Source organism: Prionailurus viverrinus, chromosome E1, assembly GCF_022837055.1.
Source record: "Prionailurus viverrinus isolate Anna chromosome E1, UM_Priviv_1.0, whole genome shotgun sequence".
In the NCBI taxonomy this organism is placed as follows: Eukaryota; Metazoa; Chordata; class Mammalia; order Carnivora; family Felidae; genus Prionailurus; species Prionailurus viverrinus.
In genome coordinates, this window is record NC_062574.1 from 41,241,337 (window position 1) to 41,261,214 (window position 19,878).

The 19,878-nt window shown below is 45.7% G+C and overlaps 1 protein-coding gene across 2 annotated transcripts in view; it reads left to right on the forward strand.

Moving 5' to 3' along the window:
- The window catches only part of GNA13 (G protein subunit alpha 13), a 43,847-nt gene extending 25,518 nt beyond the window's left edge, over positions 1–18,329 (forward strand). For both annotated transcript variants that reach the window (XM_047832330.1, XM_047832331.1), the window contains exons 3-4: positions 7,042–7,092; positions 12,799–18,329. In XM_047832330.1, coding sequence (XP_047688286.1) covers positions 7,042–7,092; positions 12,799–13,371 — 624 coding nt within the window. In that variant the 3' untranslated portion in view covers positions 13,372–18,329. The remainder of the gene's footprint in view (positions 1–7,041; positions 7,093–12,798) is intronic.
- Positions 18,330–19,878: the final 1,549 nt, after the last annotated feature.

The window sequence follows — 19,878 nt, forward strand, 5'->3', positions numbered from 1 at the left end:
ACTTAAATTGAAATCGGTTATACAAACTGAAATTGGTGCCCAGAGCAGAACTTCAGTAATGATCCATCGGACCACGGAACTTCCTCATTTTATTGACGGTTAAACTGAGGCCTGGAGAAGTTTAGAAACTCGCCGGATCAGTGTTAGAAAAAGGACTCGAATTCACATCTTTTCCTTAACGTTAATAATAGATCATTAGAAGACTTTGGGATCACTTCTGAAACTGTTACGTTGGGAAAAAATACTTGAGGGAAATTTCCCCCTGGTAATTCGTACTCCTTCACCACACACTCCGGGGCAGGAGGGAGAGGAGGCCCCCAGGGGCCTGTGCTGAACTAGGTGTGCATTTGCACGAGGGCTGTAAAGCACGAACAGGGCAGGGTCGTCTTCAGAAGCTCCGGCCTCCTGAGAACAGAGAGTCCCGTATTCATTTTCCACGTCCTTCGTGATTAGACCGCAAGTGAGGCATATTTTATATCTTTAATTTGGAATTGTTTTTTGAGATCGTACAAAGACAGGTTCTCTCTCTTTTTTTCAGTAAAGCCCTCTCTCTATAAAACGACTGTAAGAAATTTCCCCTAAATGACCCACTTCAGAAAAGTATTCATCCTTTTATTAGCACGTGTGTTTGCACACACCTAGGCTAGGCGCACGCGTGTGGGCATCTGTGTGTGCGTGGGTTTAAAATTGTTTCACAGTCGCTTAACTGGGGGGGGGGGGGGGGCTGACCTCTTCACGGAAGGAGGCTTTAGTCTGCAGTCGTGCACAGTAAAAGATTCTGGAACCGTTCCCGTGCCTCCCACTCAGGGTTTTCCAACTAATGGAAGGATCAGTAGTTTCATCTGTGGTCTAAAATTAACATAGCTTTTTATGTTCAGGGAGTTATTTTAACCATACTGTATTTTTTCAGAGGAATAATGTTTTAAAGTATTTACACCTTGAATAGATACTGGCTGAGTGATAGTGGAGAAGGCAAAGCTTGGTCCAAGTGTAGTCGTTTGGCAGATGGGCACCTTATTTGGGACTGTAAATAATTGTTAGAGATAATCCACACATTCACATGTGTGGAAGTAAATTATAAATGTTTTCTACAATCTCAAGTGCACAAGGGACTGTGTAAATTACACTGATGAAACTTCCTTCAGTGGAAGTTGAAATTTAATAAGAACACATGCATATTTCTCTATTATCATTTGATTTGGGTGAGATTATGAATCCCCAATAAACAGAGACCTGTGGTAATTTGAACCTAAGAGATCTAAGGTGTAGGGAATGCAGTTAAATCAGGACATGACAGGGAAAAGACCTTAACTTTTTATTTTTCTATTTGTAATACCAAGAGAAGAACAAATAGGAATGATTTTCTTTTTTTTCTTTATTTGAAAAGAGAATATAGGTACTCATTGAGGTACAAAGTTACCTTTTCCATATTTAAATAGAATAGTTAAAGCATACGTAATACAGACCCATTCTTATAAATCGTTGGATCCAGATTTGTTAACAGAATTAAGAACGTTTGGATTTCAGAAAGATAATACCGTGTATGTACTGTTTATTACGTAATAACCCACAGGGGTCTTTTTGTTTTTGTTTTTTTTCAGCGAAACATCTGAATAGTTTCACCAAGTAGGAGAAATAAAGACTAAAGAACCTAGGTCATTTTGCTCCCAGTTGAGTGTTGGGGGCCGAGCTTACCAAAAGAAGTTGTAGATAAGGGGTTGTAATTTCTTTGTAATCTTCACTTTGTGGTCTACTACTTTAGGGTTTAATGGTGTAAATATTTCATATGTGGCAATTATATCAAAATAATTATCGGATGATATATAATGTTGTTATATTAGTATACCAAAATGTATTAAATCATTACCTTAATGCTAAGTGGAAAAATGGACTTCCAAATCTTGCCGTCATAAGTAGTGATCAGTAAAATATCTTTTTGTTTGTAACATTTTATTTATGTTTAATAAATTCCTTAGAATGGTTGAAAGTTCAGGGGCACCTGGGTGGCTCAGTCGGTAAAGTGTACAACTCTTGATTTCATGCATTCACAGTTGTGAGATCAAGCCATGTGGGGCTCTGTGCTGACTGTGGAGCCTACTTGGGATCTTCTCTCTCTCTCTCTTTCTCTCTCTCTCTCCCTCCCTCCCTCCCTCCCTCCCTCCCTCCCTCCCCCTGCCCCCATTCACAAACACAATTCTGTCTCTCAAAATAAATAAATAAACTTAAAAAAAAAGGGCAAAAGCTCGTTGAAAGTTTCATCAGTTTCACCCATACTACTCATAACTTTCTAAAAAGTTTGAATTCACAAGGTCACTAGAAAGAGCATACCAACTTCCCTAGACCCCCCAGAAACAATGGGTTGGTTATAAGCTTTTTTTTTTTTTCTTTTTAAGGGAATGGGGGGAGCTTGGCTGCTTTAGATGATGTGTTTGTCTTAAGGTGACTTTAACTTTCTTTTATTTGACCCTCAGTTAAGATAAACAGAGTACTAATTGAGATAAGGTTTTTGTGTACTTGAACTTTTGTTGTGGATTTGGATACGGAACCTATCATTTTCTTGGGCACACACAGCCCCCTTGCTCTGGGATTTCCGAAGTGAGAAGCGTCAGTTGTCACTATGTGGGGCTTCTCCGAGTTTGCGCCTTAATTTATTACAGACACATCTGCGAGTCAATCTCCTGTGACCCCTGCTCAGTTCATCTCCATCACAGTTTCGCACTGTTGGCTAGGAGCAGATCAGTAGGACCTTTGTGGCAGTGAGTAGTGAGTATCTTAAAAATGCCTAACCTCTCTGCCTTGGGAATTCTTCTGAGATCACTCAGGACATGATTCAGGAGCACATACAGCTGTTTATCACAATATCATTTACTTTCAAAATATTAAAAGTGCTTATTAAAAAAAAAGAATTGAAATACACAACATTAGATCAGTGGTTTTATTTAGCTTTTTGTTGTTGTTGTTTAATTTTTTTTTTCAACATTTATTTATTTTTGGGACAGAGAGAGACAGAGCATGAACGGGGGAGGGGCAGAGAGAGAGGGAGACACAGAATTGGAAACAGGCTCCAGGCTCTAAGCCATCAGCCCAGAGCCTGACGCGGGGCTCGAACTCACGGACCGCGAGATCGTGACCTGAGCTGAAGTCGGACGCTTAACCGACTGCGCCACCCAGGCGCCCCTTATTTAGCTTTTTGTATAACAAATACTAGGAATTATTTTGACCATTAAATTTACTTCCCAGTTATTTAAGTGGAAAAATCAGGATGCAAACTTGTTTGTATTGTTTCAGCTATAATTGGAAGAAAATATCTTCGATGTTGACGGTGGTCGCCCCTGAGTGGTGGAAGTGATGGCTCTTGCCTCTTTCCTTCTTTGTACCTTTTTCTAGTTATCAGTTTCCACAGTGAATTTATATTAAATCCAAAATCAAGGAAAAAGCCAATAAACGCGATATACAATACTACCAGTCCAGAAAACACCTTTTTTAGAAATCCGCTAAATTTCATTTAAGGTGTTTGACATTACATAAGCATTCAATATACACATTACTGAAAGGGTAACAGTTTTGTTAGTCTGAGTCATATATAAACAGAGTGACTTATCTTTTATCGTATTTGTCCAAGAGGCTCTACTTCAGTATAACGGAATTGTTATTATCTGTTTGAATTTGACTTTTAAAATACTTTTGGTGGGTCCTCTGGGTGGCTCAGTCAGTCAAGCGTCTGATTTCAGCTCAGCTCGTGATCTCACCATTCGTGAGTTTGAGCCCCACATCGGGCTCTCTGCTGTCAGTGCGGAGCCCGCTTCAGATCCTGTCTCCCTCTCTCCCTGCCCCTCCCCTGCCCCCCTCTCTCCCCCCCCCTCAAAAATAAACATTAAAAAATAAAAATAATAAAAAAATAAATACTTTTGGGTTGTACGAAGAGTCCTATGTGTGGATATTGATGTTATTTATAGATTAAGCCCAGATTCCCTTTGGCTTATATATTACATTAAAATTTGTGATATAATGCAAAATATCCATACAGGTTTGCCCAGATAATCTCTTCATTGATCTGAAATGAATTCCTTGAAGATTTTTTTCCTGTCTCCTAAAAATCATTTTTTTTTTTTGATGTTTATTTTGGTGAGAGAGAGGGGGGTGGGGGGGACAGAGAGAGAGGGAGACACAGAATCCAAAGCAGGCCCCAGGCTCTGCGCTGACGGCACGGAGCCCGACTGAGCCACCCACGCGCCCCTAAAAGTCATCTTTAGGTGCTGTCAGTGCCGTACAAGGTGCAGAAAAAAGCAAAATCGTCTGTCACTGCTTAAAATCATGAGGAGATCAGCCAGACACTCCCCCACACCACCACCCCTCCCACAAGCACACACCCATGTACTTGCTCGTGGCGCACACGAAGGCGGCGATTGTCCAGGGGGGGTCCACAGACCTCCGGGGGCGTCCTCGAGTCGGCACTCTTTACGACGACACCAGGACGTCGCCTCCCTTCCCCCTGCGTTCCCACTTGCACCCGTGGCCGAGGAAGAGCAGCAGTGGCTGTGAAGAGCCAGCACCTTAGCACCGATCCACACGTTGGCTCCAAACAAAAGTGGTATTCTTACCACCACGCAGCTGCCATTTCTCTCTCTCTCTCTCTCTCTCTCTCTCTCTCTCACACACACACACACACACCAGTTTCATTTAAGATGAGCCTTAATGGAGTGTGAAAAATTATTTGTTTTCCATCTCAGCCTTTGAGGGGTGCCCGGGTGGCTCAGTCAGTTGAGCATCCGACTCTTGATTCCGGCTCAGGTCGTGATCTCACGGTTTTGTGAGTTCGATCCCGGTATCAGGCTCCAAGTGACGGTGCAGAGCCTGCTTGGGAGTCTCTCTCTCCCTCTCTCTGCCACTCCCCTGCTCACACTCTCCGTCTCCCAAAAAAAAAAAAAATCCCCACCTAAGAGCGCACACCTCTGTACGACAGAGCGGGAGGCGGGTGGACGCACGGAAGTAGGTGAAAAGCACTTCTGCAGCTCGTTGGACCGGGCGCTGAACTAACCGTATTTTTCACGGAATGCCATTTGACTCGAGAAAACCATCAACTTGCTCAGACTTGGGCACTGGACAGAAAGAAAATACATGTTTTAGAAAATACATGAAGTTAGCCTGTCCCCTCAAGGAAAAGAAGGGGGAGTATTTGCTGCCATTGATAAAACTTGAGCTTTGAAGTGAAAATCAAAATTGAGGAAAACTTGTTTTGGCCCACCACCGTGAGCTTGTCAGCTTCCCAGTACGTGAGGCTTCTGATGAGATGAAGGAGGTCCTAATGACTGTGATTTTCTTAACATTGTGTAAGGAAGCATGCCAACTTTGGAAGATCTGTTACTTGGCTGCCCGCCATCTTCCCTGTGACCAGTGCCTGGCATCACAAAATGGCGGGTGGGTCACAGATCCACTCTAAATACGGTGGAAGCCAATGAATTTTCGTGTAACACAGTGAACTAATGTTTTTAAAAACTACCACTTGTCAAGTTTTGGTATAGTAGCAAAAATATCTATAATTATCTGAAAATATTTGATTAAAATACTCCCTTTTCCAGCTACATTTTTGTGAAAGGCCAGGCTTTATGTATCTACTCAGCCGGAACAACCTATAGTAGCAGGTGCAAATGCAGAAGCAAATGAATGTCTCACTGTCTTTTATGAGCCATACTAAAATACGTTAGCATACAATGAATGGGTTTATCATCGGTATTCTTTAAGGAATTTCTATTCATTTGTTTTTTTTAAGTTTACTTATTTTGAGAAAAAGAGCATGCAAGTGAGAGAAGGGCAGAGAGAGAGAGAGAGAGAGAGAGAGAGAGAATCCCAAGCAGGCTCCCCTCCACCATCTCAGAACCTGACATGAAGCTCGATCCCGTGAACCACGAGATCAAGAGTCAGACACCCAACCGACTAGGCACCCAGGAGCCCCTAAAGGAATTTTTAAATATTTTAAAAATTTCTTAATTTTACTTCCTAATATAAATATTAATAGCTGTTACCCACATGAAGAATATCCTCAAGAGTCTTAAGATATGTAAAGGGATTCTGAAACCAAAAAAAAAAAAAAAGGAAAATTGTTGCTTTCAGGCCTGTAACTCGATGTCCCAGAAATCACCTGAATTGTAGAAACTATTGGTTGGTTGCCCATCCCGCCCCCCCCCCCACCTCTCCCCCTTCCCCTTTCCAAATCAGAACTTCTAGTCAGCTAGGATCTTCAGGTGATTACTCCTAAACATCACAGAAGCACTGCCTTCCGGAACTTGTGGAAGCAGTCACGGGCAGGGTGGGTGCTGTGCCCAGGGAGAGCATCCTGGGAGAAAGAGCCCTTCTTGTCCCAAATGGCTCCCCTCTTCTTAGCTGTCTGTCCTCTGTTCAGGTATTTCCTCTTAAGAATGTATACTCATACAGTTTAGGTGTTGGAAATTGACTGGAGCTCTAGTAGAAATCTGGGCTCGGAGAGAGTAGGCTGAGTGAACACTCAGGAAGAGACCTAATGGAGACATGAAGCCTGCAGCAGTTTTCAGAACCTTCTAGAGCAAGGCATGTCTGTCCAAGCAAGTGCCTGTCACCAAAAGATTTTACGGTGTTCTCACCTCATCTCTGGTTTGCTCGTGACACTAAAGATAACCACCATTGGTATAAACTTAAGGGGGAAGAAATGCAGACACTTAAACTGTAGTAGTACGTTTATCTCAAAAGCCGTTTTCACCTTTTAATTGCATCTTCCCTTTGGATACGCAGATAGTTCTATCAGTAAGCACCCATGCAGTGCCGTCCACGCTGAAGGTCACTGGGTGCCGCTCAGGGAAGGCATTTGTGAAGCTAACCAGGCTACCACACTCGGCCAGAAGTAGACGTTGTGTATGGTTTCGGTGGGGTTAGTTGTTCACTCTGAATTTTGTGACTAAACAAAGTATGTTTGGATTAAGTGTGCAGCCAGACAGTTTAATATAAACTGCTGTAACAAAATCTTCCATTTCTAAGCCCTAATAACTATTTATTTTTTTCTTGTTTTAGGGTGAATCCGTAAAATATTTCCTGGATAACTTGGATAAACTTGGAGAAGCAGTAAGTTTTTGTTTATGTTTATTGCTGTTTGAAAGCAATAGGTTATTAGGAAGTTTAGAAAAATTATGTATCGAGCTGTTTGCTTCTTCCTTCATCCTGGCGGCAGCTTTTGGACTGTTCCAGCTTCATTTTATCTCCCTCTGTCATCCAGATTGCTGCCATTTCCCTGAAGAATGGCCTGTCCTCTGGTTCGTGAACATAAAACTGTTTAGAGAAAGTTTATGTTTGAAAATGAGATTGCACATTATCTATTCTACTTCATTGTCTCTGTGTGTGTGTGTGTGTGTGTGTGTGTGTGTGTGTGTGTGTGTGTGTGTAAGCAGAAACGGGACACGGTGGGTTGTTTGATTTCAAAACCTTTCAGCAAACGGTATTTTTCAGCTAGGAAGCGCTTTGCGTTGAGTTACAGGGTGGGAGGGCTGGATTCTGAAGGCCGGCTGAAGAGACCACCGAGTAGGAGAAGGAGTCACCCTGGGGAGGAGAGTTTCTGATTTTCCTCTCAGCTGGCACCGTGGCTGGCTGGGGCTCCCGGGCCTGCTGCGGGCAGGGCGTCTGCTCTGTTCTCTGTGCCAGTCTCACGCCAGAGACCTCCCTGGAAGACAGGTTGCTGCCGCTCAGAAAATGTCTGAAGCCCATGGCCCCACAGTCATTGGCACCTGCTGGATTTACGGCAGCGTTCTTGGCCTCCTCTTTAAAGCAAATTTCTCTAATACGTTGTAGTACAGTCTCATGGGTTCTTTGAGGTTACCTTTCAAAGTAAAACTGAAAGAAAACACGCAATGAAAAACCCGCTGCAAGTAGGAAGGTGGCGTACTAATGTATCTAGGACATGTGAAAATGTACCTTCTTTTTGCAAGATAACTTTTACATCCTCTTATTTTGGATTTTGCCAAATCGTACTTGTCTGCCCTGAAGTCCGTTTGTTTTTCTCTTGCCTGTCTCCTGGACACATGTGTTCCAGAAGTCGGGAATCTCTGTATGAGTCTGCGTAGTAAGACTTGATTTCGTGGTCTCTTTTCCATCTGGTTAGAATGTAAGCCTTAAAAAAGTTACACGTAGGCCAAATGGAGAGAGCCTTAGCAGGGAAACTAATTTTTAAGAGTTACCGCATGTTTTCCAAACCACACGGTGCCGATTTGACCTGCTCTTCTCAGTCTGCCTTTTCAGATCAGCTTTCCTTGAGCACAGCATTCAAAGTAGGTCCCTCGTCTTGTATTCAGTTTCAGCCCTTGCTTTTTTCAAAGATCTTTGCTCTCTCTACAGTTGGTTATTTCCGTGTTTGCTTGTCTTCTACCTGTACCTCTTGCCATAAGGTCAAGGATCTCATTTCTTGATGGTGAAGCGTTGAGTTCCTGATGCCTAGTGACAATGCCTGGCATACAGCAGGCACTCAACAAATAACTTCTGAATGCATGGCCGTAGGCCCCTTTGTACTGGCTGCTCAGAGTCTTAGGTTGAGAACAGTTCCGAGGCCACATCTGGAGTAAACCGGAAAAGGCGCTGCTGCGATCAGTAAGTAGGTCGGTGTAAAGGAGGGAGAACAAAGTTGGCTGTGCTGCGGGCTGGCCATTCATCCTGGAGTGTCAGACTCGTCACAAGGTTGCATTTGCTTCTTCGTCTCTGAAGTACCAGGGGTGCTGAAGCCCAGCCGTGCGCCCCTCGACCCTCTGGGAGGTGGAACGGCGCAGAGTCCAGGACGTGGCTCTGCAGCCAGACCACCTGGGTCCCCATCCCAGCTCCCCACAGCCTGTCTTTCTGTGAGCAGAGGCATCTCTAAACCCGAATTTCTTGATATCATGGCCATCGTACGAGACCTGACCTCACGGGGTTATGGGATGGTTACGTGAAATAAACCCTGTGTCTTAGTCTGCTCATTGTGCTGAGACAGAATACCATAGACCGGGTGGCTTAACAGCAGACATTTACTTCTCACGGTCCTGGAGGCTGGTAGTCTCAGATCAAGGGGCCAGCGTGGTCATTCTCCGGTGAGGACTTTTCCTGGCTTGCAGACTGTGGCCTTCTCTCTGTGGCTTCTTCACATGGCTTTAACTCAGCACATACACATGGAGAGACAGGGATCTCTTAACTCTTCTTCTAAGACCGCCAAGACTGTGTGATCGAGACCCTTCCCTAGGACTTCATCTATCCCTGCTCGTGTCCTACAAGCGCCGTCCCAGAGTACAACCACTTTGGTGTTAGGGCTCTAGCTTGTGAACTCTGGGGGGACATAGTTCAGTCCGTAGTACTCGGTAAGGTATTGGGAACAGTGCCTTCCATGTAGGAAGTGCTCGGTGTTGGCTGTTTTGCTCTTTGATCCCTGATTGTAGGAAACTCGTTCTAGTCAGAGACAGAACTACAACATACATAAAACCACGCAGAGGACAGTTAAACGGTACTGATCATGAAGGTCGTATTAGTTCCTAGAACAGAGAGAGGTGTTTTGACCGGAGAGGCTGGAGCTGGGCCGTAAGAGTATATGAATCTGAACTGTCTGAAGGGGGAGGCGGACTTAGAAGAGGAGTTGCGGCCCCCCAAGATGGGAGACAGCTGGGTGTGTTTAATTTTAGGAGGCACATCCGTCTGGCAAAGGACACGTGACAGTCTTGGCTCGGACTTATAAAAACAGATTCCTAGAAGGCATCAGCTGGGGTTTGGATGCATCGTTCTTACAGTTGCACTGGTGCAGGTGGATGGTCATGGAACGGTCTCAGGGTGTGCAGCTTTGGGCAGATCTTGATCTCAGCTCTGTGGTAAGCCTGGACAATGTAGAACAGAGCCTGCCGGTTCCAGAAAAGCCAGGAGTAAAGAGGGTCGTGAAAGCCAGTCAGCCAAGTGTGGACCGGATGCAGTGAAGAACCTCACCGTAAGTTCTGAAGTCACGGTGCCGGGGCACTGGTCTGAGCGGTGTAGGGACGGATCCAAGAGGTGCGAGGCATTCAGGGCAGGGAGAGAGATTCAGTGGAGAGATAGCAGTCCACACCGGAGGAGGTGAAAAAATGGGGGATGGCGGAAATAAGGAGAAACAGGATTGGAAATAGAATCGGTGATGCTAGAGCAGAGTCCACGGTGACAGGGGGGCTAGAAGAACTCTGAGGTCGTGGGCGGGGGGGGGGGGGGGGGCAGGAAGCAGGGAGGAAAGCGTGCTGTGGTGCAGAGGAGTCGGCTGGGGAGAGAATGAGTTTTCTGATTGAGTGTGTGTGTGTGTGTGTGTGTGTGTGTGTGCGCGCGCGCGCACGCGAGTAGATGACCAAGCGCAGTGAGCTTTTAGACATGAGACGGGGGCCACCTGATGGGAGCTTGCCTGGTGGTCCCAGCCTTCTGGATTCCCTCTCTGCCCAGCAATGTTGGTGAGAGGCGCAGCAGAACAGCTGGACCGGGTGCCCCACATGGTCAACTCACTTAGTCCTCGAGGCCCCCTGTGAACCATATGACCCGTATCTCACCAGTGAGGATGTGGAGACACAGCAGGATTCGGTGACCTGCCCAGGGCCGCACAGCTCGTGTGTGAAGCGCGGGCTCTGGAACTCACAGTTGTAATCGCTGTTACTCTGCCAGGCCACTTAGCACTTGATCGCATTGTCCTGGTCTGGAGGCGTCATAGGAATTAGCTTTTAGCTTCCTGACTAGATTCTCAGCTTCCAAGTGAGGCAGTAGTAAAGAACTTTTCATTTCTATAGACTTAGAAGTTTAAAAAAACAAAACGCCTTAGGACTGGTGTCTGTCTTTCTTTCTTTCCTTCTTTCTTTCTTTCTTTCTTTCTTTCTTTCTTTCTTTCTTTTAAGTTTATTTATTTTTTAAATTTATTTCAAGAGAGAGAGCACGCAGGGGAGGGAGAGAGGGAGACAGAAGCCCAAGCAGGCTCTGCAATGTTAGTGCAGAGCCCAGTGCAGGGCTCGAACTCACAAACCGTGAGACCACGACCCGAGCCAAAATCGAGTTGGTTGTTTAATGACTGAGCCACCCCAGCACCCCAGGGCTGGCGTGTTTCTGAGGCAGCTGGCACGGGCACACGCGGTAAATTTGTACCCTATTTCTGGAAAGCAGTTAGGCTTTGAGTGTCCAGGGTCACCAAAATGTTCATAATCTTTGACCTCATAAGCTTATTCCTGGTGATTTTATCTCAGGAAATAGTGCAGAAAGGAAGAAAAAAAGTACATGTGTGAGAGTTTTAATTGCAAAATTTGTGTTAAAGCAAAAAATTGGAGAAACAACCTTAACGAGCACTAGTAGGAGAATGTTTATGTAAATTACAGACCATTAATCCAGTTGGTATATTTATACTGCTTTAAAATGAAATACAACTGTATCAGCACATGTAACCGTTCATGATCAAATGTTAAGCCAAAAAGTAGGGGCAGGCTGAAAATTGTGTGGATGTGCTGGTTATAAGGAAAGTAGTGAGCATGTGAACAGAAGCTAAAAGGAAACCTGGAAACGCCGACGTTGTTTATGAAGGCCCCAGAGTCATGTCCTAAACGGTGTGGATTACGGATAACCGAGAACCGCCTGCTTTTTTGTTTTTTTTTTATTCTTAACTCCATTGTACCGTTTTGAGAAGATAACTATTCACATTATGACGACATTTCAAAATTATATTATGCTATTTGGAAAAGCATAAAATACAGCATCGTGACAATTAGCGCTGTTTTAAAATCTTGCCTCAACTTAAAAAAATAAAATAAAGTAAAATAAAATAAAATAAAATAATAAAATCCTGCCTCAACTTAAAAAAAACAAAACAAAACAAAACAGTTTGACCCTGACAACGAACATTCAAGAGCTCTCCTGTTCAGTATCGCCGAAGAGCTACGTCAGAGTTCTGGAAAAAACGCTAGTTTGAGAAGAAAGAACCAGTTCTAGTGCATCAGGAAGGACGTCCTCAGGGGTAGTCGGGGACTCGTGAGACAAGCAGCTTCCTGTAGGGGTCGCGGGCTGCCTGGTCCCGTTCCCAGGTCGGGGCCCCTTGGGTCTTTGCGCAAGCCGTCCCTTTAAGGCAGGTGGGCCGGGTGTGGTCTCCTTCGTATGACAGGCAGGGGTGCCGTCACTGGGACCCAGCTGCGTGGCGGGACCCTGGAAGCAAACCCGGGAGGTGACCCAGGGCGAATTCAGTGTATTAGCTGTGCTAGGCAAGTTCTGTCCACGCGCGTGGTGTGGCCGCAGTCCTAACGCGGAGTGACCCGTGTCAGCGTTCTTAGTCGCGTTCTTAGTCCCTTAGTAAGGGAGCATCTGGAATGAGCTAGAGCGAGGTGGGCAGAACCCCGCACTGGGAAGTGACCCGCACGAATTGGCGTTTCAGCCCTCACTGCTTTCGGCGGAGGGGCAGGTGGGCAGGCGGGCGCATGCGCAGGAAGGTCGGGGGTGGGGGGGGCGGTGAGGGCTGGTACTAAAGGCAGAGGCACAGCGGCGGGCGGGGGGTGAAGGCCGCGGGTCGGGAGGACCTAAGTCTGCCGGAATAGCGGGGCTGAGCAAAACAGTCCGCGCTGCTCGTTTGCAGCGTATTGTGGACCAGTCTCCGTTCGCTAACAGTTTACTCTACCTTGGCGCTTTGTGATGAGACTAGTCGTGCTGATGCTTGGAGGAAGGCAGCCAGAAGTCCTCCAGAAGGCAAGTTTGTCTGCATATCCACTCCCTCGACCAGGCAGCAGTACGTTAGAAACTCTCATTCCTTCTGGGTTCCCGAGTCTAAAGCGTTGTCTTCTTTTCCAGGATTACATCCCATCACAGCAAGATATTCTGCTGGCCAGAAGACCCACCAAAGGCATTCACGAGTACGACTTTGAAATTAAAAATGTTCCTTTCAAAATGGTTGATGTAGGTGGTCAGAGGTCGGAAAGAAAGCGGTGGTTTGAGTGCTTTGACAGCGTGACGTCAATACTTTTCCTTGTGTCCTCAAGTGAATTCGACCAGGTGCTTATGGAAGATCGACTGACCAATCGCCTGACAGAGTCTCTGAACATTTTCGAAACGATCGTCAACAACCGGGTTTTCAGCAACGTCTCCATAATCCTTTTCTTAAACAAGACAGATTTGCTTGAGGAGAAGGTGCGAATTGTGAGCATCAAAGACTATTTCTTAGAATTTGAAGGGGATCCCCACTGCTTAAGAGACGTCCAAAAATTCCTGGTGGAATGTTTCCGGAACAAGCGGCGGGACCAGCAGCAGAAGCCCCTGTACCACCACTTCACCACCGCGATCAACACAGAGAACATCCGCCTGGTTTTCCGCGACGTCAAGGATACTATTCTTCATGACAACCTCAAGCAGCTCATGCTGCAGTGACGTGCAGAAGACTGGCTGGTTTCATACCTTGTGTCCCTTTGATTGTTTTCTGTGTGTTTTGTTTCTTAACCTAGCAGTTTACAGCAGGAATTAGAAGAGTCTTGATTCTGAGTTTAACTTCTGGGAAACCTTAGTCGTCCTCCCTGCGGACCTTGGTTTGTGGCGCAAAGCTGCCGAATAGCACACGCCGATCCCTGTCAGAGTTCAGCCTTTGATCTGTTTCACTGTGGCTTCCACTTGAGGGGGGTGTAGTTCCCTGCCGAGCGTCTTCCTAGGTACAGTTCAGCCTTTAGCTTCTTCCCCTCTTCCAGCTGAGCTCTCCTGTAGTGCCAAGTAGAGAAGGTGCCCTTGACTGTTTCTTGGGATGAGGTTAAGAATATCCGGTTCTCAAACAAGCAAGACCCCTTTTTATCTGCCCTGCCCACGGCAGCGACACCTGTGCCGAGCCTCACGGTGACCTGTTTGAAAGGTGACCTGTTGGAAAAAAGTTTGATCTAAGGACTGGCATTCTGTAGATGCACACAGATTTAGCCTTCGTGTGTTTTTAATTGCTTATATACCCAACAGTTGTTTCATTTTAAAATTTCTGTGGTTTCTCAAGGTAATGTTCTTACTTAGTGTTTTAAAGTTTACATAAGGATTCCTGGTCTGATGCTAACGAAAGTTCACGAATGGTACGGGGCAGGGGGCGGGGAGCAAGCAAATGCCTTACATAGTGTTTTGATCCAAAGCAACGAGTGAAATATAATTTGCCCTTTTCATGTTTAAATCTCATGTAATAAATGTGCCATATGTGAAACGTTCTGGCCAAGCAGCGACTGAAAATGGCAAGTAGCTTGATAAGGGAGCTTTCTAGATAAACAGAGCCTCTCCAGGACGTTCTGTGCTTTTACTTCTCGGACTTTGACGTCCTGTCCTGGGATTCAGGTCCTCGCTGTAGAGAAGAGCTGTTGTGGCCATCACAGACATCTTTTCTTTTGCTCTCCTGCCTGTTCCCATCAGCTCCAGCCTGGCGCTCATGGGAGGTTTTGTTTATTTGGCAGCTTGCCAAGGGCAGACTTTTCCTGTCAAGCTACTCAAGAAGGCATGATCTGAGATTCCTGTTCATTCTCGGTGGCTCTCTGAAAGACGCAGCACATACATGCTTGTCTCGTTATTGCTTATGAACTTCTAGCTTTACTGAGGTACATTTGGAATGTTTTAAGGCTGCTTCTAAGAATAAATAGTAGTTTCTTCAGTTCACACCGAAAGAGGATCCCATGTGACCTCTCCTCGCCCCTCACCGACCCGGGGGCGCACCCCTGAAGCGGCTCGTGATGACAGGTCTGATCATCGTGAGCTCAGCGGGCTGGCTGGTGTCCTGAGGACACCGCCCGGCCGGTTGTGTGGCATGCGACCAGGACTAGAGAGACAGGTGCCCGCGGCCGGTGGCCGTTTGCAGAGTCCAGCAGCTTTTCGCCTTTTCCTGAAAATTGTGATTAAGACTGTGATATCTGCCACTTTACTGTAGAGCTGTGTTCTCAGGTATTCCATTGCCTAGAAGGTCCTTGCGAGATGGGTCAGCATGACGGCTCACGCGCCTTTCCGAGGCCGCGGCTCTTGGTCCGTCTGCCGTCTGGCGGGAGAATAGGGCTTTGCAGGGAGCGAACCAGGGGTTGCTCGTACCGTTCCTGACCTTTCCTGTGCTTCCGGCACCGTTCCACCTGCGGTGGCCTCGGTGATGCGCGAGCCACAGACACGCAGCCCTGCGTCCTCGTGCGGGTGGTCACGGTATACAGTCCACGCGCGTTTGAGTCCTTCTGCAGCCGGTGCTTCTTGCCAAGAAGAGCGTGGTGTCCCAGTTCACAGAATTAGGATTCAACCTCAGTGCTAGTGAGTATCCGAATGTGTGCACAGTAGCATTGGGACTTCTTGCTGGAGAGTCTGTGTGTGAATTTTGCAGATGGTCCCCTGGCCTAGCCAAAATCATTGGCCTCCAGTGGAGGCTCGAGCTCGTTCCCTGTAGAAGAGGCAAGTCGGTCTTGTTTATTCAGTTCTGTTGAATATTGACGACCTGCACGCGGAGCAGGCCCGTTGCCTGACGAGTCCCCCGGTGGCCCCCTTTTGACTGCCTCCAAGCAGTGTCAGAACGCCTCGTACGTAATGGTATTATTTTCTGTACCTGTGAGTTCTCGAGCTCTCCTTCCTGATGTGCCGCCTCCGATGTCTCAACGTTCTTTTAAAGCGAAACCTAGGCCGCATCCTGAGGCACAGATCACTTGTATTGAATGGCACGCTTGTTGAGACAGAGGAAGTGCGAGGCTCAGTCTGAAGGCTTTGGTCCACCCTTTTGGAAACCATCAGAAGGAGTCTCCTACCTGTATTGTGAAAACTGGGTCCTTTGGAAACACCGCTGTGCGAAGGAGGAGGTGAAATTCAGGACCAAACGAAAGGGTGCTCGTAGCTTTCACCGCGCCAATTTCTCAGAGCAGTTGTTTGGTGTGTTGGCTTTTCAGTCTTACTGGTTATGATTTACAATAAGATGTGCCTGATCCTCTATTATGTTGTGTTCTTTGAATCTGAATGTCTTGTCCTTTAATTCTTGAAACTGTCACACAAGTGTCCTCATTGGCCTCAAAGAAATGTAGAGCAGAGTTGCCTTATAAGTCAAAGAACACCACGCATCTGGGCCTTGATTTTTATAGGGAAAAGGTTTTGTCACATGTTTTCCGAAGAGCCGCATCATTTAAGGCTTGCCCCTGCCACTTAAATATTATTTTTTGATAACCCGAATCGTTGCTTTCTGCCAAATAGCGTATGAATCGGAAGTGTTCGCTTGAGCGTTACTGTCTGGAAAAGGCACTTGGGTGGCGAGACGGCAGCCACGGCCAAAGAAGGTGATGTGGAATGAACAAGATCCTCCGTTTTTGTTTCGTTTTCTTGGAAGTCGCCCTGGTCGGTATTTCACATAGTGAAGATCCTCTGGGCGATCTCTCAAGCGGGGTTGTCTGGGGCGGTCCTCCTGCACCCGGTGACGGTGGCTGGTTTAAAGCAGAAGGAAGTTCGGAGTACGCGGATACCAGAAATGATTCGAAGGGTCAGTTTGGACGCAGCAGAAATCGTGGGCTCTTTTTTTTTTCCCTGTAAGAGAGAATGAGTAAATCTTAACCTCCGGCGTAACCCCAAATACTTGTATTTATGCTTTTGATAAGATGTATTTTCAGCATTAGTCCACATAACCGGTTATGCCTTATTTATGTGAAGAATAAAGTTACCAAGTTCTGTTCTGTTCTGTTCTGAGATTCCAGTCACTATTTGAGAAGGCCTCAAATTGGTGCTTTCATTATGTAATGATACATTTAGACAAAACCCCAAACCAAGCCATCTGAAACAAGGTTCTCTCCATTGCAATTTGTAGCAATGTCATTTCTGTGTATGTAATAAGAAGGCTAAATATCAGTGTTAACTCTGAATTTCTTGTTTGAAATCCATGAAATCATGTCTGTAAAGCTTAGTCAAACATTTGTAACAAGCTCCCCAATAAATCTAGAGAAAGACACTCTGTTAACCTTTTTACTGCTTTTAGTTTTATTTAAGGAATCAAGAGCAGAAGTTTTGCCTGTGTCTTTTTCAGTTCAAAGTTTGACTTAGTCCAGGGGTCACCTTGTGTCGCTTTCCTGTCATTTTCCCGTTGTGCTGCTGCCTGTACAGGGACTGATTTTCCTTTCTTGCTAGGAAACAGGCTGGCCTTCCAGCCCAGTAAACTCGAGGAAGGGGGGAATGGATGAGAGCTGGGGGGGTGGGGGGGGTGGCGGTAATGAGTCTCCACATTCCAAATACGGCAGACGGTATAATACATACATACCCATTATTTCATGGTACGAGGTTAGGGCTTAATGAATTTATGCTAGAGACTGAAGTGTAAGTCTAAGCCTGAACACTTGAAACGGGTTGGACTTTATGGCTTTTTCAAGTCCCATCAAGGCAATGTTAGCCTTAGGCCGGTAAGTGATGAGTGACATCATGTGAAGGGCAGTGTTTGTACCGCTATCATTCTTGTGTCTTTACTTGAATCTATAGTCAGCGTTGAAGTCAACGTGTGCATTCTTGTGGCATCCAGGTCTAAACCATCTGACCTCGCACGCCAGAGCTCAGATGGAACAAAAAAGAGTTAAGGATGGGGCAGTATCTTCTCGGTTGGTGGGAGGTTTGGAATCTATCCAAATCTGCTGTTGATAATGATAAAAATTTCCAGATGGATTGAAGTATGCAAGGACCCACCATGCAGCACCTTTCAGTCTGTGGGTGTCGTGACAGAAATACGCTAGCTACTTGGTATCTGATTTGGGTTTGCATTCAGAAAGCTTGTTGATGATGTCTCTTGCCATAATAAGTGATACCTTTGTCCTCAGTTACGCCTATTCGATGGTACCAAGGGGGAAACACAGAGGGAGCAGGAAGGGGTGAATTCTCGGGACGTATATGTAACAGCACAACCAGCTTCACCTCTTACTTGAAGGCAGAGGGCAAAATGTTTCAAATGGCTTTTCTGTACTACTCCACCGTGATGAGAGCTCATTTACCACAAGAAGCCTTATCAAAAAGTATATTTTGTAACAACCTCACAGATCCTGTACCCAACAAAACATGATTTGTATTAGCTTTGTATAAAAGTATTTGTGGCTTAGGATTTTTTATACATATTATATCTTTTTATAACTTTCCAGGAACTAATAAGCACATTATCTGATACTGTTGTTGTAAATTTTTTTCTGTCGGTGCTTTAGTTCAGGGATTGGCAATAAATTATTTCTAAAGGAGGTCTGAAAGTGGAAAGGATGGTTTGATTTTATAAAATGAGTTGCTAGTCATTAAGGCTTTTTACTTTTGTACATACTTTGCAAGAACTTTGCCTCGTGCTATTAATATTCGCTTTGTAAAAATTACTGACACTTAATAAACATTTATAAACTATTCAATACTACGATGTTATTTAAACCAACAGTTTGCTAAACGTAAAGTGTAAAACAGACACGTAAAATTTGAAAGCCAGAGCATAGTCACCGAAAGCCCGTAAAGTTTCTCTCGGCAGATCTCCAACCATATTTTGCCTTCCTTCGTAATCTGTCCATTTTTCCCGACCTTTAAAGATGGAGATGTGGGCTTCATCAAGGAAGTTCCCAGACACTTGGCATGTTTGCACATGGGAATGGTGAGATGGGGACCACTCATTGGCCTCTCCACTCCCCTTAAGATCTGTTTGTTTGTTTCATGTTTATTTATCTTTGATAGCACAAGTGGGGGAGGGGCAGAGGGAGAGAGAAGGAGGCACAGAACCCGAAGCTCCAGGCTCTGAGCTCTCAGCATAGAGCCCAGTGCTGGGGCCCAACAGTGGGATCGTGACCTGAGCCAAAGTCAGACACTTCACCCATGGAACCACCCAGGCGCCCCTTCCCTTAAGGCCCCTTCAAGTGCACTAGGGCATTTCAGGAGTTTGTCCCACCTGCGGGAATAATGCCCTTCGGTCTGTTGTAATTGAAATGGTGTTTTAAAAACAAACCCACACGTTCACCACTCCTTTTTCTTTAGATTGTGATTTACAGAAGAATGGCAGACCACACGCTTTACGTAGTTGCCGCAATGCACATCTTGCCTGCCTTCGTCTGGTACATTCGTCACAATGAATCTTTATACTTATACTTTGTTATTAACTGAAGCCCCACCCTTCATTCAGATCTCCTTAGTTTTTCCCTGATGTCCCTCTCGGCTCCCGAAGGCATCCGCGCTACCACTTGCATTCAGGTCTCTCCTCCGGCTCCTCTCGGCGATGACAGGTTCTCAGGCTTTCCTTGTTTTCGATGACCGTGGCGGGTTTGAGAAGGGACACGGGTCAGGTGTGTTGCAGATCGCCCCTCTCCCGGGATCTTCCTGATGTGTTTCTCACGGTTACGCTCGGTCATGTGTGCTGGGGGCCGCAGAGGCAAAGTGCTGTTCTTGTCAAATCCTATCCAAGCAAAACATTCATCTTTTCTCTTTGCAACGTCAGCGAAATTAGAAGTTGTTAAATAACTTCTGACATGTTCCTGCCTTTTCTGAAGTGGCATGTATTGAAAACTGAGCATGTACTTCCCCGAAGCGGAAGGAAGGGTCCTTCCCCACAATAGGACTTGCAAAGCAGATATCAAGAAAGGTTCAGTGGCCGTGGCTGTACCCCCACACTGGTCGGCTCCCGGCCTTAGTGGCAAATGAAAACTCTGTTCTAAGATCTCACCTTTAACATGAAGTTTCACCGTTGGTTCCAAGAAAAACTGAGATCGAGAAATTTGGACTTAAATATCTACAAATCTCTACAGATCTGTACCTTGGAAACAGGTCGTTAAAGGCTTGCTTTCAGAGATTTAAGATCTTTTAAAATTGAAACTAAACTCATGTGAGCGTTTGGATCCCCAAAAGAAGTCTTTAAACACACACACACACACACACACACACACACACACACACACATTTTTTATGCTGTCGTTGGAAAAA